General features: G+C 47.5%; 1 protein-coding gene across 1 annotated transcript; it reads left to right on the forward strand.

The window, feature by feature from the left end:
- Positions 1 to 710: 710 nt before the first annotated feature.
- On the forward strand, positions 711 to 18,207 carry LOC143773292 (beta-1,3-galactosyltransferase 2-like). Its single transcript, XM_077260775.1, has 2 exons — positions 711 to 856; positions 17,017 to 18,207. Exon 2 carries the CDS (start codon positions 17,052 to 17,054, stop codon positions 18,084 to 18,086), a length of 1,035 nt encoding a protein of 344 aa, XP_077116890.1. The 5' UTR covers positions 711 to 856; positions 17,017 to 17,051; the 3' UTR covers positions 18,087 to 18,207.
- Positions 18,208 to 18,799: the final 592 nt, after the last annotated feature.

Genomic DNA, 18,799 nt, shown 5'->3' on the forward strand with positions numbered 1-18,799 from the left:
ATGGTACTAGACAATAGGGTTACATATCATCCTAGTTTTATCTGTTAATTAAATTATCAAATGATTTGATCTTTTCTCAACATTTTACGTTTATGTACTTTTGAGCTTGTTTTTGCTGTTTAACCATTTAGATACATTATTGATATCTGAAAAAATCATATTTCCAAGTGATTATTACCGCACACTGAGCACCTTAAAAACAGAAGCCGACAAACAGTTTTACTGAACTTAATAATAGGACGAAATATCCAAGTGCATTACAAAAATGGTAAAATGAATAGAGTCATCTCAAGGTTCAACTTGTGCCACAAAAAAAAATAAATCGTAGTTTAGTAATGTTAGAAGGAAGAATATAAATTAGTTATGGTTCTTAGAAGAATGAGAGATAAAAGCAAAAGTGCAACAGTAAACATTTGTAGAGGTGTTAAGCGGTTAATCGTTAATCTTTTTTTTTATATTTTGATTAATGACCTCAAAATACGTTGTGATAGGTGCATGTTTTATTGCTCAGTTGTGACTCAGTATCGTGTAATAGATGAAGCGGAAAGACAAAACTAGTTTGTTTCCATTCATGAGCCTTTTAATCTTCCGGAATTATAGATATGCAAAGTGATGAATTTTATTGTTAAAGGTTTTACAAATGAAGGAAGAGAATCTTCTCACCAGATTCCACCCATTGTCTCTGATTTATTTTCTGTATTTCATCTTCCGTCATCCACTTTCTATTGGAAACGAGTGTGGAGCAGATTTGCATAAGAGCAGACCAGTTTTCAAAGAGTATCCGCAGATTACAGCAATGAAGGAGAGTGAGCGTCTCTAAGAAACTCAGAACGACACAGAACGAAGACTGCAAAAAGTAAGTAGGATTGGTTCTACTAATGGATATCATAGAGTGGTGAGAAATATGAGCACTGACCACCATCTTATCTTTATCACTGGGTGAATAGACCCTTTATTACTGTCCATATATTGATATTAGTTGGGAAAACTGGGGAATGGACGAGCACACAGTAGGGTTTTAAATGTAAAAACAAACACAGAAACCAACATGGATCTGCTCACCTGGTGGTGTTGCAACTAAGCAACATGTATCAAACGCTTATGAGTAAGTAGGACTTAGAGAAGGAACATATCCAGGAGAAGTGTCACTGAATGCGTTGCTAACAATTATACCCAACAAATATTTTCCATGAAAACTTTATTTTAGCAGGTTTACAGAGTCAACGCGTTTGAAGGTCAACGCAGGACCTCTTCATCAGGACAAAAACCTAGTCAAGGTTTTTGCCCTGATGAAGAGGTCCTGCATTGACCTCAAAACGTGTTGACTCTTTCAACCTGCTAAAATAAAGTTTTCAAGGAAAATATTCATTGGATATAATTATCAGCAGCACATCCAGTGACACTTCACCAGGATATGTTCAGATATTGATATTAGCTCAAAGATATTCTAGCTCAGATCTTTATATTCCTGAATTTGGTCCCTTCTTGTTTTGAGCTGTTGTATTTGTAGCAGAAGAGTCAGACATTCCTAGGTCAATACCAAGAGAGTACGTAGATAACCAAGGGAAAAGACGAAGACGTTTAGTCAGGTCACAGTCTAGTGTCAATAAGAATAGGTAGCGAAGCAAAAGCCAAAGGATAAGACAAAGGGATAGTCAGAACACGGTCCAAAGGGTCAGGCAGCAGAAGATCTGAGCTCAGGGCAACAGAATCAGGCTAACACTCACCAAGAAGCAAAATCTATGGGTGTTCAGATGAGCCATGAAGGAGGTCAGCCACATAGTGCAGAGATCAGCTGGAGAGGGCTACAGAACCTACTGTATGGGATGGGGACACAGCAGAGTGGACTTATATCAGCCCCCTGCTGCTGCTGTGCTGCCCCATGCAGTGAGCCTCCTCCCCGACCTCTACTCTGTGAGGAGATGCTGCATGGCACTGGCCCCTCTCACTCCCACCTGTAATCTTCACTCAGTGGCCCCATAGCAGCTGCATACTGTGAGCAGTATGCCCCTGTCTGCAGGGGCCCCCCTCCACCTTTGGGCCCCCATGCAGTTGCACCGGCGGTATATCCACCCCTGGCATCGGCATAATCCTGCCGCTGGGGCCCAGTGAGCAGAAGAGAGGGGGCTCAATGTGGGCCCCCTCTGCTCTCCGGGTCCCAGAAGCCAGTCAGAGTAGTAATGCCCTGATGGCGGCCATGTAGTCATATCTGTGCATATAATTCTGATAATTCTCAGCATTTTACTTCCATGCTAGCGTGCTTCCTCATGTTCCATAGTTTGAATTTTAAACATTTTTTTTGTTTCTTTTATAATAATCTAATAACAATACAGATTTGATTTTTAATCTTAAAAAACTTGCAATACATCATCTTTCCTCACTTCTTTACCTGAGGTTGTGTATAATCATATTTATTGAACCAGTAGCAGAGTATTTCTTTTTTATATCACCTTTATGACACACATCAACAACAGACTCAGGAAAATTACTGGTAAATAGTGACATTTGCATATCTCAGCAGACTTTGAGCCAGTCACACAACTGCTAGATAAATATACGCTATTTCAGCAACAGGAAAGGAATATTTTTTAGCTCTAAAAAAGATGTTTAGTATATGCTGGCACTGAGGAATGTTATTTAGCTGTAAAAAAAGAGCGATTTAGTATAAGCTGGTACTGAGGGATATTATTTAGCTGTAAAAAAAAAAAGCAGTTTAGTATTTCAGCAACAGGAGAGGAATATTATTTAGCTCTTAAAAAAATGTTTAGTATATGTGCAGCGCCCCAGAGTCCTGGTCGTTGCAGTACTGATGCTCCGCCGCTAAGGGGAGTGATGGTACGTCTGATGGCACTTAAGGAGTTCACCTGACCAGGTATCACAGACACCAATACACTTCACAGTCTGGCCTCCAGGGGGAGCTAAGGGCGCTATGTATTAGGCCACTCCTCACAATCTGGTAAAACTGGGGGTTGGATAGAAAGTTAGTGAGAAGCTGACTGGGTTGGAACCAGGCAACATCCTGTGGCAGGGGGTGTTGCAGGGGAAAGATTCAGGGGGGTCCCTGTCAGGGGTGGGATCCTGACAGAGACCTAGCGAACAAGACAGAGCGTTAAGGAACCGCACCTGCACTACTTTGCGGCGGTATCTCAAGAAAGGACAAGAAGCGAGGTTTATTGTGAAGAGTGAGAAACGAGAGAACAGCAAAAAAAAGATAACACCAGTAGGAGTCATGCCGTAAGATCGAGGCAACATCCTACTGAGGCGCGTAGCCGGTGGCCGGAACGCCGAGGAAGAATTGGGCTCCAAGCATTACTTCAAACCAACGGCATGACAGTTAATTATAGGTTGGCTGTCTCACCTAAATCACCTAAGCAGACATAGGGGGCAACTGTGGGAGAGGGGTGTCACTAGGGTCCCGGAAGAACTCCAGGCCTATCCGTCATACGGGTGCGTCCTAGCCATATCATCTGGGGGACGGAGAAGAACATCAGAACAGATATAAGTTGTAAGAAAGAACATCAGAAATAGACACAAGAGAAAGAACATCAGAAATAGACACAAGAAAAAGAACATCAGAAACAGACACAACAGTTGTGAGGACTATCCCGTGGTGCTCAGCAGGGAAGTACTACAACACACAGGCGCTAGAAGGTAGGCACAGATTTCCACCTGCAAAGGGAACTCTGGAGGTGCCATCGGACCGGCCGGTCTCAGCCAGCCCTGTTAGCAGTACTCTGGATTGAGGATCTTGAAGCCTTCAGTAAAGAGGTAAAGAGACTGCAACCCTGTGTCCTCGTTATTCACCGCGACCTACACCACGCACCACCATCACATCTTTCATTGGACGCCCGTTACCAGGGTCACAGACCGGGTCTAGCCACCGTGACGACCCCAAGACCGAGACAGAGAGGCCCGGTACCGAGTACCCCGCGGCCCTGCGTCTGGGGGCGCTCCATATGTTGTTACGCAGGAATATTATTTAGCTCTAAAAAAAATATTTGTTTAGCATATGCTGGTACTGAGGAATATTATTTTGCTCTGAAAAGAGCTGTTTTGTATATTATGATACTGGATTTGAAACCCTGCCTCTCTCCCTACTCCCACAATCTGTTCCTACAGTATACACAATGCAACCTAGTAGAGATCTGCAGCATGCGCTTGCAATGCTAACACCCTGCCTGCCTTTCCCTCTCCCTCGTGTTAAAGGGCCACTGTCACCCCCCTCCAGCCGTTCTAAACTAAAAGAGCCACCTTGTGCAGCAGTAATGCTGCATTCTAACAAGGTGGCTCTTTTAGTTTTAGGTTCAAGTATACCCCAAAAAACGCGATTTGATACTTAGCCATAATTGGTGTCTGTAGCCACGTAGGCTGCTCCTCCCTCCCCAGCTCGAAACGCTCCTCTGCCGTCACTCACATCTTCTTGGTCTTTCTGCGCCGCCCCCTCAGCGCTGTTTACATTTTCAAACCGGCGCCTGCGCTGTGTAGTACTGTTCTGCGCAGGCGCAGTAAGCTCTGGCTGTCTGCCGTCCAAAGCAGGCTTTCACACTGCGCCTGCGTGGGCAGTGCGGCCCCCACCTTTGGAATCCCCGCCCCGCACTGAGTTATGCATTATGCACAGTGTGGGGCTGGTATTCCTGGGCATGCGCACAGCGTGTTGCATCCTGTCAGCCCGGGCCCCCGCCTTACTGCTTCTGGATACAATATACAGATCGTGCCTCCTCCTCCTCTAGCAATCGCCGGGCAAGAAGCAACTTTGGAAACTTGCCTGCTAGGTGGTGTGTGTTGTGTCTAGGTGTGTTATTTATGGGTCTTGATCTGATAATAAATTGGGGGTGATCTTTACTCACCTAGCAGGCAAGTTTCCAAAGTTGCTTCTTGCCCGGCGATTGCTAGAGGAGGAGGAGGCACAATCTGTATATTGTATCCAGAAGCAGTAAGGCGGGGGACCGGGCTAACAGGATGCAACACGCTGTGCGCATGCCCAGGAATACCAGCCCCGCACTGTGCATAATGCATAACACAGTGCGGGGCGGGGATTCCAAACAGCGTCGGACTGGGGTGTCTGGGGCCCACCAGAGGAATGGACTCTAGGGGCCCACCCTACAACTATATGCAAATATCTGTCATTATAGTGGAGCATCGGCTGTAAAACACCGGCGGCTGCTGCACATCTACCGTGTACCCCAACAACTGGGATGTATAATTACGGTAGTTTACATTAATGGGGTTCTTGGTTAAAACAAGTTATCACTGATCCATGGGCTCCACAGGAGAGGTGATCGCTTAGATCCGACCATTAGAAATTGCACCGATCGGAAGAATGGGGAAGTTTTATCCCTGACAGGACACTTTTATCACTATTTTAAAATGCAGCGGCAGGTGGGATTTCTGACCGCAGCTCCATTCATTCTCTTTGGGGCTTCCAGAAAAAAACAAGTGCAGCCACTAAGGGAATGAATGGATCAGTGATCTAGTCGGACATGCCACTCCAGTCTAATGGGGATAAAAAGTTCCACATTTTGCGGAGTGGGTCCAAGCAGTCAGACCCCCACCAATCAATACGTTATCACTTATCCTGTGGAGAGGTGATTACTTTTTTCCACAGGAAACCCCTGTAAGTGCATCTCCGCCGCTGTGTACAAAGCATTAAAACTCTAATGGAAATAAAGAATCTTCTCCTAATTAATATCAGAGAGAACAAATGACCACCATACACAACACAATCCACTATACCAAGACCAATAATACCACACACAGGAAGAAATACCACCACACCATGACCAGACCACATAGTGACCGAATAATACTACATACAAGGGACAAATACCACCGCACCATGTCAAGACCACATATTATCACCACTTGGTGACCAAATAGCACATACAAGGGACAAATACCACAACACCATTTCCAGACCACATATTACCACCACATAGTGACTGAATACTACAATACTGATCAGTAATAAAAAAAAACCAAAAAAAAACCACAATACTATCATCATAAGGCTGCCGTCACACTAGCAGTATTTGGTCAGTATTTTACATCAGTATTTGTAAGCCAAAACCAGGAGTGGATCAATAAGAGGCAAAGTATAATAGAAACATATGCACACCACTTCTGTATTTATCACCCACTCCTGGTTTTGGCTTACAAATACTGATGTAAATTACAGACCAAATACTGAATGTGTGACGGCAGCCTAAGTGCCATTATACACAGGAGATCTGTACTTAGTATGCAGTGTCTGTGTACAGGTAATACAGTGATCACCAGTGACATTATACACAGGAGCTCTGTATATAGTCTATAGGTAATCCAGTGATCACTGGTGATATTATACGCAGGACCTCTGTATATAGTATACAGTGTATAGTGTCAGTGTATAGGTAACACTGACTCACCAGTGACGTCTCTAGGTGAAGTCCTTCATCTTTCATCCAGCACAGACCGCCGTCACTTCATCCAGCCAGGACTCGTTTCTGCAGGAAATAACACAGTTATCTCGAGCTCCGCTTGCAGAACACATTACTTAATTTTTCACAACTTCTACATTACACCACATGAAGAAAAAAAGGCGATATAGTGTCACTCTGCACACTAACAGGACCGCCCCCCCATTTAAAACAGTGTCCTCAAAACATAAAATAAATACATCACTGCAGTAATAATATCCCTTAATTAGCCCCTATGGTAATAATATTCCCCACCCTGGCCCCGTTTATCTCATTCCTGGCTCCAGCCATATGTTCTCGCATCCTGCCCTCATGAGTATCCATTCTACCCCATATGATCTCCCCATCCTGCCCCATTCTGTCTCCTTCGTATCCTTCCTGCCCCATGATCCAATCCTGCCCCATGTCTTTCATTCTGCCCCGTGTCTCCAATCATGCCCTGTATCTACATTCTGCCCATGCCTCCAGTCCTGCCCCCAGTGTGTCCAGCAATCTGCCCCAGTGTCCAGCATTGCCCCCAGTGTGTCCAGCAATCTGCCCCAGTGTCCACCATTGCCCCCAGTGTGTCCAGCAATCTGCCCCAGTGTCCAGCACTGCCCCCAGTGTGACCAGCAATCTGCCCCAGTGTCCAGCAATCTGCCCCAGTGTCCAGCATTGCCCCAGTGTCCAGCACTGCCCCCAGTGTGACCAGCAATCTGCCCCAGTGTCCAGCATTGCCCCAGTATGTCCAGCACTGCCCCCAGTGTGTCCAGCAATCTGCCCCAGTGTCCAGCACTGCCCCCAGTGTGTCCAGCAATCTGCCCCAGTGTCTAGCATTGCCCCCAGTGTGTCCAGCAATCTGCCCCAGTGTCCAGCACTGCCCCCAGTGTGACCAGCAATCTGCCCCAGTGTCCAGCAATCTGCCCCAGTGTCCAGCATTGCCCCAGTGTACAGCACTGCCCCCAGTGTGACCAGCAATCTGCCCCAGTGTCCAGCATTGCCCCCAGTGTGTCCAGCAATCTATCTGCCCCATTGTCCAGCAATCTGCCCCAGTGTCCAGCATTGCCCCAGTGTACAGCACTGCCCCCAGTGTGACCAGCAATCTGCCCCAGTGTCCAGCAATCTGCCCCAGTGTCCAGCATTGCCCCAGTGTCCAGCACTGCCCCAGTGTCCAGCATTGCCCCCAGTGTGTCCAGCAATCTGCCCCAGTGTCCACCATTGCCCCCAGTGTGTCCAGCAATCTGCCCCAGTGTCCAGCACTGCCCCCAGTGTGACCAGCAATCTGCCCCAGTGTCCAGCAATCTGCCCCAGTGTCCAGCATTGCCCCAGTGTCCAGCACTGCCCCCAGTGTGACCAGCAATCTGCCCCAGTGTCCAGCATTGCCCCAGTATGTCCAGCACTGCCCCCAGTGTGTCCAGCAATCTGCCCCAGTGTCCAGCACTGCCCCCAGTGTGTCCAGCAATCTGCCCCAGTGTCTAGCATTGCCCCCAGTGTGTCCAGCAATCTGCCCCAGTGTCCAGCACTGCCCCCAGTGTGACCAGCAATCTGCCCCAGTGTCCAGCAATCTGCCCCAGTGTCCAGCATTGCCCCAGTGTACAGCACTGCCCCCAGTGTGACCAGCAATCTGCCCCAGTGTCCAGCATTGCCCCCAGTGTGTCCAGCAATCTATCTGCCCCATTGTCCAGCAATCTGCCCCAGTGTCCAGCATTGCCCCAGTGTACAGCACTGCCCCCAGTGTGACCAGCAATCTGCCCCAGTGTCCAGCAATCTGCCCCAGTGTCCAGCATTGCCCCAGTGTCCAGCACTGCCCCCAGTGTGACCAGCAATCTGCCCCCAGTGTCCAGCACTGCCCCCAGTGTGACCAGCAATCTGCCCCCAGTGTCCAGCAATCTGCCCCAGTGTCCAGCATTGCCCCAGTGTGACCAGCAATCTGCCCCAGTGTCCAGCATTGCCCCCAGTGTGTCCAGCAATCTATCTGCCCCATTGTCCAGCAATCTGCCCCAGTGTCCAGCATTGCCCCAATGTACAGCACTGCCCCCAGTGTGACCAGCAATATGCCCCAGTGTCCAGCAATCTGCCCCAGTGTCCAGCATTGCCCCAGTGTCCAGCACTGCCCCCAGTGTGACCAGCAATCTGCCCCAGTGTCCAGCATTGCCCCAGTGTAAAGCACTGCCCCCAGTGTGAAAAGCAATCTGCCCCAGTGTCCAGCATTGCCCCCAGTGTGTCCAGAAATCTATCTGCCCCAGTGTCCAGCATTGCCCCAGTGTACAGCACTGCCCCCAGTGTGACCAGCAATCTGCCCCAGTGTCCAGCAATCTGCCCCAGTGTCCAGCAATCTGCCCCAGTGTACAGCACTGCCCCCAGTGTGACCAGCGATCTGCCCCAGTGTCCAGCAATCTGCCCCAGTGTCCAGCATTGCCCCAGTGTACAGCACTGCCCCCAGTGTGACCAGCAATCTGCCCCCAGTGTCCAGCATTGCCCCAGTGTACAGCACTGCCCCCAGTGTGAAAAGCAATCTGCCCCAGTGTCCAGTATTGCCCCGAGTGTGTCCAGAAATCTATCTGCCCCATTGTCCAGCAATCTGCGCCAGTGTCCAGCATTGCCCCAGTGTCCAGCACTGCCCCAGTGTGAAAAGCAATCTGCCCCAGTGTCCAGCATTGCCCCCAGTGTGTCCAGAAATCTATCTGCCCCATTGTCCAGCAATCTGCCCCAGTGTCCAGCATTGCCCCAGTGTACAGCACTGCCCCCAGTGTGACCAGCAATCTGCCCCAGTGTCCAGCATTGCCCCCAGTGTGTCCAGCAATCTATCTGCCCCATTGTCCAGCAATCTGCCCCAGTGTCCAGCACTGCCCCCAGTGTGACCAGCAATCTGCCCCAGTGTCCAGCATTGCCCCAGTGTAAAGCACTGCCCCCATTGTGAAAAGCAATCTGCCCCAGTGTCCAGCATTGCCCCCAGTGTGTTCAGAAATCTATCTGCCCCATTGTCCAGCAATCTGCCCCAGTGTCCAGCATTGCCCCAGTGTACAGCACTGCCCCCAGTGTGACCAGCAATCTGCCCGTGTCCAGCAATCTGCCCCAGTGTCCAGCATTGCCCCAGTGTACAGCACTGCCCCCAGTGTGACCAGCAATCTGCCCCAGTGTCCAGCAATCTGCCCCAGTGTCCAGCATTGCCCCAGTGTACAGCACTGCCCCCAGTGTGACCAGCAATCTGCCGCCAGTGTGACCAGCAATCTGCCCCAGTGTCCAGCATTGCCCCATTGTACAGCACTGCCCCCAGTGTGACCAGCAATCTGCCCCAGTGTCCAGCAATCTGCCCCAGTGTCCAGCATTGCCCCAGTGTACAGCACTGCCCCCAGTGTGACCAGCAATCTGCCCCCAGTGTGACCAGCAATCTGCCCCAGTGTCCAGCATTGCCCCAGTGTACAGCATTGCCCCAGTGTACAGCACTGCCCCCAGTGTGAAAAGCAATCTGCCCCAGTGTCCAGCATTGCCCCCAGTGTGTCCAGAAATCTATCTGCCCCATTGTCCAGCAATCTGCGCCAGTGTCCAGCATTGCCCCAGTGTACAGCACTGCCCCCAGTGTGACCAGCAATCTTCCCCAGACTTACAAACCACCACCACCGCCGCCGCCGCCGCTGCCGCCGCCGCACCCGCACCGCGTGCCGGCTTATGTCCTCCTTCAGCCCCCAGTACCCCCGTCCTCATACTCACCTGTCTGTCCCACACACTGCACGGCCGTGCCGACATCCCTCGCGCTCTGTCCCGACTCCCGGCGGCGGCGCAGCATCGCATCTGCTTCCTGCTTGTGCGGTTATGTGATACTGTAATTAAGGTCATGAATATGCGCATATTCATGGCCTTAATGAGCGGTACCACGTGACCGCACAAGCAGGACGAGCTGCAGTGCAGACGCCGAGACCATCGCTGGAGCAGGGTCCTGGTGAGTATCGTCTTCAAGGGGGGGCGGGCGGGGGGGGCCCTGGAGCAGTGGGGGCCCTACCAGCAGGTGTCTGTGCCTGGGCCCACCGGAGGATCCTCCGGTTCTCCGGTGGGCCAGTCCGAGCCTGATTCCAAAGGTGGGGGCCGCACTGCCCACGCAGGCGCAGTGTGAAAGCCTGGCTTGGACGGCAGACGGCCAGAGCTTACTGCGTCTGCGCAGAACAGTACTACACAGCGCAGGCGCCGGTTTGAAAACGTAAACAGCGCTGAGGGGGCGGCGCAGAAAGACCAAGAAGATGTGAGTGACGGCAGAGGAGCGTTTCGAGCTGGGGAGGGAGGAGCAGCCTACGTGGCTAGAGACACCAATTATGGCTAAGTATCAAATCGCGTTTTTTGGGGTATACTTGAACCTAAAACTAAAAGAGCCACCTTGTTAGAATGCAGCATTACTGCTGCACAAGGTGGCTCTTTTAGTTTATAACGGCTGGAGGGGGGTGACAGTGGCCCTTTAAATCTCTCACTATGCTATCTCTGCCTAACAAAGACCTAGTCTTCACTCTCAGTAGCTCTTAAAAGACCTTTTTGGACTCAGAAACTCTCCCTATACGCTGCTTTCACTCTCCCTACGCTCACACTAAGCACTCACTACGCAGTTTCCACATGTAATGTGTGTAAGATGGCGCCATCAGGGCTTAATTATCCCCTATGATTCTGTAAAGCCAGCCAATCAGAGTAATGTCACACCAAAGATGGCAACGTCATTACTGTGATTTGTAAGCAAGCCCAGCATGTTCATTGGATGCAAATAAAGCACCAAGCAAGTCACTCGAATATACCGAGGCGAATAGCTAATTACTCGCAGAGTAACGTATAGCCCAAATAGCGTACGATTTGTGCGAGTAACAAATAGTACCGAATGTATTCGCTCAACACTAGTCATTATGTGTCCCCCAGGATGCGCATAGAGGCATACTAAACCAACTGGAGTGCGTTGTAATTAGAGCCACAGCTGTGGTTACAATGAAAAATAAAAAAGAATGTGGACTTTGTCAAACTATTTGACCAAGTCAGATTTAGGAAAACCTGACATGGGCTTTTATTTCTGGATAGATCTGCCTGATGGTAGTGGGACAGATCTCTCCCTCCCCTCAGGGTCTTGGGAGTGGTCCATGACCACAATTCACATTTAAACTTTAAGTTATGGATTGGCTGTGTCAGTGTTTTGTTTGGAAGCAGCAAGGCTTTATGTAGGACAGGTCTGTGTGAGTCTGAATACAGAGCCAGAGAAAGCAAAGCTCCTGACGCACCCACGAATGATACGGTGGTGCAGTTGGAGCGCCCCCACACCGCCACAGGGCCGAGGGGTACCCAGAGCCGGGCCTCTGAGTCTCAGTCTTGGGGTTGTCACAGTGGCTAGACCCGGTCCGTGGCCCTGTCTGTCAGTGGGGGACGTCCGGTGCAAATAATGGTGTTGTAACGGTGCAGTTGTGGGGTGCAGGTCGCGGTAAATAACGAGGACACCAGGTTGCAGTCTCTTTACCTCTTTACTGGAGATCTCTGAGTCCTCAGTCCAGAATACGGTTCACCAGGCTGCGCAAGTCCGGCCGGTCCAATGGCACCTTCAGAGTTCACTTCACAGGTGGAAATCGGTGCCTTCCTTCTTAGCGCTATGTGTTGTAGTCCTTCCCTGCTATGCTTACGGAAAGTACCCCACAACCGTTGTGTCTGTTTCTTAAGTTCCCTCACAACTCGATTAAGTGATGTTCTTCTAATCTTCCGTCCCTTCCTGATGTTACAGTTAGAACGGCACCCGTTTGTCGGATAGGCCTGGAGTTCTTCCGGGACCCTAGAGACGCCCCTCTCCCGCAATTGCCTCCCAAGACTTCATAGGTGATATGTGTTAGACAGCCCGCCTGAGACTGACTGTCCTGCCGCTGTTTGGAGTATGGCTTGAAGCTGTATGCTATTCCACTCCCTCGGCGTTCCGGCCACCGGTAATGCGCCTCAGTAGGATGTTGCTCCGGTCTTACAGCACGACCCCTACTGGTATTCTCCTATCGCTTGATCTCGTTTCTCACTCAGCACAATCTATCTCGCTTCTAGTCCTTTCTTGGGCACCGCCGCTACCCGGAGCAGGCGCGGTCCCTTTTCGTTCTTTCTCGTTGCCAAGCCTCTGTCAGGATCCCACCCCTGCCAGAGACCCTACTGTCTCTTACTCCGCGACACCCTCTGCCACTAGGTGTTGCTTCGTTCAATCCAGTCAGCTTACTCCTCTAACTTCCTGCCTGACCCCCAGTTTACCCACTATGGTGGGGAGTGGCCTAATGAATAGAACCCTTAGCTCCCCCCGGAGGCCCTGCTGTGAAATGTATTGGAGTCTGTGATACCTGATCAGACGAACTCCTTCAGTGCCATCGAACGCACCATGGCTCCCCATAGTGGCGGAGCCACAGTACTGCAACGACCAGGACTCTGGGGCGCTGCACAGTCACCCAAGGCAACAGACTGATACGGACGTTATGGCTGTAAACCAGAAGATATTGTCCTGGATTTTTTGTCAATGCCTAAATACCCCATGGACAAGAAAGTCACAACCTTACAACTCCTTAAAGGGAACCTGTCACCTGAATTTGGCGGGACCAGTTTTGGGTCATATGGGTGGGGTTTTCGGGTGTTTGATTCACCCTTTCCTTACCCGCTGGCCGCAATATTGGATTGAAGTTCATTCTCTGTCCTCCGGAGTACATGCCAGCGCAAGGCAATCCAATATTGCGGCCAGCATGCAGCCAGCGGGTAAGGAAAGGGTGAATCAAACACCCGAAAACCCCGCCCATATGACCCAAAACTGGTCCCGCCAAATTCAGGTGACAGGTTCCCTTTAAGGACCAGGCCTAATTAGATCTTAGTGTCCACTCTTTGTTTTTCATCATTGTAGCTGTATGACAGTTTCCTTTTTTAGGATGAGGTGTATTTGTCAGTGGCACCATTTTTAGGTACATACAAACTAATTCCTTACTTTTATTAACTTTTTATGGGAATACATAGTTTTTATCTTAAAAAACACCAATTCGGTTGGGGATTTTTACATTTTAAATTTTACGTTTTTCATTTTCTCCACAAATAAAGAGTTAATATTCTGTGGGTGAATAGGATTATAGCAATACTAAATTTATGCAGTTTTATTTATATTTTATTACTTTTATACAATAAATACCCTGAAAAAAATATTTTCTTCTTCTGTTACTATATTCTGAGGGTTATACTGTAAGTTTAACATTTTTATGTCGATAGAGGCATATGAGGGCTTATTTTTTGCAAGACAAGACGTAATTTTTACTTGAATCATGTTTGGTAACATATCATCTTTTGATCACTTTTTTCCATTTTTTGTGATAATAGGCAAAAAAAAATTTCGTTCTGGCAATGTTTTTTCTATATTTTTGGCAGATAGTTTTATAGCATTGGTCAATACAATTATAGTGATATTGAGTTGGTAACTTTTTTAGTGTTTCATTACATTTTTTCTTACTGTAATGAGTTGTAAACTTTATTGGTAGCACATTGGGATATATAAGACTTCTGTTCTATGTCACTTTATATAAGGCAGAGTTTTTAATTTTTTATTTTTTCATTCCTGATGAGGTAGAAATAATTATATATTATATTTTTAGTGTATTGGTCATTAATAGAGATGAGAGGATTGATTCGCGAGACTCCAGCTCAATGCCCATGTCAATTGTACCTGGCATCTACTGTAGATGGGAGGCCCGCAAATCTCTTACCTTCCTTCGTCTCCAGACGGCATTTGATTTATCGGGGTTGGCATAATGTCATGTGTGCGACTTGACACACAGATGATTTCCCGCCACCCCTAGCTAATCAAAAGCCAGATCGTGAACGCCGGAAGGTAAAAGATTTGCGGGTTTCCCATCTAGTTACCAGGTACCACTGACCTAGGTGCTGGACCGGAGTCCCGTGAATGGATCCGCTCAATTACAAATACACTGTTTTTCTTTTTAGGGGGGAGTTTACTTTTTATTAGATTAAGAAACTTTTTTTTCTGAGAATATTTACTTTTTGTATATTTTTTAATTCTATAAACAGTTAAATTGATTTTTCAATTACAATATTTATTAGTCCTACAACTCAACAAGAACACATGATCTCTTGATTACATCTATAATACTCTGCCCTACATGTGTATTGCACAGTACTGAAAACAGACATTCGGTAACTTGAACTTCCCATCATTAGTGGATACAAGGGAACGTTCATTTGAATTAAGGTTGTTTAAAGGGAACCTATCACCCCGTTTTTTTCGGTATGAGATAAAAATACTGTTAAATAGGGCCTGATCTGTGCATTACAATAGTGTAGTTTGTGGACCCCGATTCCCCACCTATGCTGCCGAAATACGTTACCAAAGTAGTCATTTTCGCCTGTCAATCAGGCTGGTCAGGTCGGATGGGCGTGGCTTCTTCCCCCAGATATTGCGTAGTTTTCCGTTGGTGGCGTAGTGGTGTGCGCATGTCCAAGGTCCCCAATCCTGCACGGGGGGGTGAAAATAGCAGCGATGTCCGTTATTCCATTGGTGGTCGGTGGGCGCGGCCATCTTCCTTTGGCCGCGCGTGCGCAGAAGCGGCGCTCTGCTGGCCGCGGCTTCAGGAAAATGGCCGCGGGATGCCGCGCGTGCGCAGATGGAGATCGCGGCGGCCATTTTCCTGAAGCCGCGGCCAGCAGAGCGCCGCTTCTGCGCACGCGCGGCCAAAGGAAGATGGCCGCGCCCACCGACCACCAATGGAATAACGGACATCGCTGCTATTTTCACCCCCCCGTGCAGGATTGGGGACCTTGGACATGCGCACACCACTACGCCACCAACGGAAAACTACGCAATATCTGGGGGAAGAAGCCACGCCCATCCGACCTGACCAGCCTGATTGACAGGCGAAAATGACTACTTTGGTAACGTATTTCGGCAGCATAGGTGGGGAATCGGGGTCCACAAACTACACTATTGTAATGCACAGCTCAGGCCCTATTTAACAGTATTTTTATCTCATACCGAAAAAAACGGGGTGATAGGTTCCCTTTAAAACAGATTTTGTTATAAAGTTTTTAGATGAAAAACTTGTTTTGAAGAAGATGGCATAGCTGGCAGAAGGAAGAATTGGGTGAGCATTATAAACCCAATAATATTTTTTAGATCAAATTGTAATAGGTGTCCATGAAGTCTTATTACATCACGTCATCATGGGTCACACTTTCCTTCTCTAACAAATCCTTGGTTTGGTCTGGAGCAATCTAGGGTAGACTCACCAGAAAAATACTGACAACTTTAGTATAATACTCACAAAACTGTTCCATTTTCCACCTAGTTTACCCCCAGAGCAGAGGTCCCCAGCCTGAGGCTCGGGAGCCACATGTGACTTGTGGGCCCACAATGTATGGCTAATGGCTGGTCTAGCAAGGTCTAGCAGACAGCCATGTTGGCTTTTCTCAGTATCCCTTCATGGTAGAGCATATCTGGATTCTCATCTATTGGGAGATGGGAAAAACATGGTAAGATGGAGAAAGAGTGATGCTGCCAGTTAGAGAGGTGAATATGCATGATGTAAGAATACCAAACAGAGGAAAAAGTGAGCACCACCAGATGTAAGTATCCTGCCTACAAGTGAAATGGTGCTTTAGTTGTCTTTATACCAGTTTCTCAGTGTCTCTTGTGTGGAGGGAGGGCGTTTTGAATGTGACCTTCTCCCAGAGCTGAATGTGGCTCTCACAGTAAGAAAGGTTGGGGACCACTGATCTAGGAGGTATATTAAGTGATAACAGGGTTGATTATGACCATTCGGATTTTATTTTAAGTTTAACAGGTTTGTGCACTACTAGGACAACCCCTTCTCATACCCCACGTTTGGCCCCGATAAAGTAAAAAAGTAATACTTACTGTCTTCTGTCAAATTGAACATAAAAAGGAAGTCAAAGATCAGATGCAGCCTAAACTACCTCTTCGAGTTCAATTTGTTTGAAGGCGGGGACAGTGATGATAGCGGTGACTGGGCGCCAGACACCACGTGTCATACAACTGCTCAAGAGCCCTGGGATCGTGAGTGCCAACACCGTGGGAATAGTCCCGACACGCAAGGTCAGTATCAGGTTTTTTCTTTTATCGGGGCCAAGCGTGGGGAATGAGAAGATGTTGCCCTTTAAGAATGTTGTCCATTATGATGGATAAGATATAGGGAAAATGTGGTGAGACTTGTAGGCTGAGAAACCTCAGAAGGGATAAGAAAATTGAAATATTTTTATACAATCTAGAAATGGACTGGAGAGAACAACATAATTTTGTAAATTCACATAAATAGTACGAAGAACTTCTTAAGATGAAGAGGCTATTTACAAAACTTTACAGATTTCGCATTCGGGCCCTGCAGCTTGAAGTCAGGCTTTTCCCTTTGGGCCTGACATATTTTGTTACGGGGAAACTTTCCAGATATTGCACTCAGTCCCACAAGTCTCATTATGCCACTGACCACAGCTCATCTTAAAATGTACAAGCTTGGACTGTATATAATATTGGGTTGTGAAATTTACTGTCAAACTTTTTCCATAGTTTTTTTTTCATTTTCTCTTATTGTTACAGAAATCCTGGTGAGAATTTGATCTTTGGAGGACAACATGAATATCCGAATGCGCTTCCGGATATTCCTACCCTTATCTTTTGGGATCCTTATGTTCATGTTCGGGTTCTTCATCTGCTATGAAGACAAAATAAAAATAATCAACAAATGGACTCAAAATTCTCAAAAATTACAAGAAAGAAAAAAGCCTGTGAATAATTTGACTTATCCAGCGTTCAAGCACCCACTGGCCCCTCCGTACCCATTTCCATACAAGTTCCTCATTAACCAGCCAGAAAAGTGCAAAAACCAGAAGCCTTTCCTTGTTTTAATGGTCCTTGTACAGTCCCAGGACGTGGAGTCTAGACACACAATCCGAGAAACATGGGGAAATGAAAGTATTTATGATGTTGAGGTGGTCAGGATTTTTCTAGTGGGTCTTCCTCATATTGTTCCAGAGCGAGTCCAGGATATGTTAGAGGAGGAAAGTAGGATCTTTGGGGACATCATCCAACAAGACTTCATGGACACCTATTACAATTTGACCTTGAAAACTTTAATGGGTATGGAGTGGGTGACCAAATTCTGTCCTTCTGCCAGTTATGTCATGAAGATAGACAACGACATTTTTCTTAATGTAGACTACCTGATTCATAATCTTCTTTATCCAGACTTACCAGTTCGTACAAATTACTTCACTGGAGATATTGCTAAGAATACTGGACCTTTCAGGAACAAGGCTTATAAGTGGTATGTACCTCCGGAAGTCTATCCAAATGATACCTACCCACCCTATTGCAAAGGTCCTGGATATGTGTTTTCAGCTGATATGGCAAAAAGTATTTATGATGTCGCCCAAGAAATTAGGGTTATCCCCATGGAAGATTCTTTTATCGGAATTTGTTTGTATGAGCTACATATTCCACTTAGTGAACCCCCTCGAGGTGTATTTAACACCTACAGGTTAGATTACGACCACTGTAAATTTAGGAAACTTATCACAGTGCATCATTATGGTGGAGAAGTGCTACGGAATACATGGACAGACTTTTGGGCTAAGAAATCTCATAAGTGCACAAAAAGTAGAAACTAAGAATGGGCTATAGGATTTTTTTTTTTGAGAACTGCTTATGGACATATTGCATTGATTTTTATTATTGTTAATTTATTTGTCTAAATGCGAAGCTTAGCAACTTTCAAATTAAATTATTTTTTAAAAATATATAATTTTGCTGTTGCAGTGTACCTGCTTCTCATATGTGGCTTTCCTGATATATGGTAGATTAGGCAGGCTCCTGAATGCATCAGCTGTTTGTTCTCCCCCTGCCTTCACTCAGAGTTAGTTAGTAGCAGGAGGGGGATGTAGACTACAAATTTAATGCGAACCTGTCACCAGGTTTGACCAATACGAGTTACAACTACCACTTTTCAGGCCCAATATACAGCATTCTATAATGCTGTATATATGTCTCAAACCTGACCTGCAAGAAAGAAAAAGTCCTTTTATTATACTCATCTGCGTGGCAGTCCGGTCCGAGGGGTGTTCATTGGTCTTGGCCCGGCGTTTCCCTTCTTCTTGCGATGTCGTCCTCTCTCTTGCTTCGTGTGGATGATGCATCCCTATGCCGTCCACACACTCTCCCCTGCATCGCGCTCCTGCGCAGGTGTACTTCTCTTCCCTGCCTAAGGCAACGTACTACAGTGCACATGCGCTGGGTCTCTTTGACCTTTCCCTCCGCCTGCGCACTGTAGTACTTTGCTCTGCTCTAGAATGGAGTAGTTGTAGTGAGGATCTCACCGGACTCT

The sequence above is a fragment of the Ranitomeya variabilis genome, chromosome 5 (assembly GCF_051348905.1).
Source record: "Ranitomeya variabilis isolate aRanVar5 chromosome 5, aRanVar5.hap1, whole genome shotgun sequence".
NCBI lineage: Eukaryota > Metazoa > Chordata > Amphibia > Anura > Dendrobatidae > Ranitomeya > Ranitomeya variabilis.

Bases quoted from the DNA above. Each gene is read 5' to 3' on its own strand.
- LOC143773292 (XM_077260775.1), top strand. From the start codon at position 17,052: ATGAATATCCGAATGCGCTTCCGGATATTCCTACCCTTATCTTTTGGG.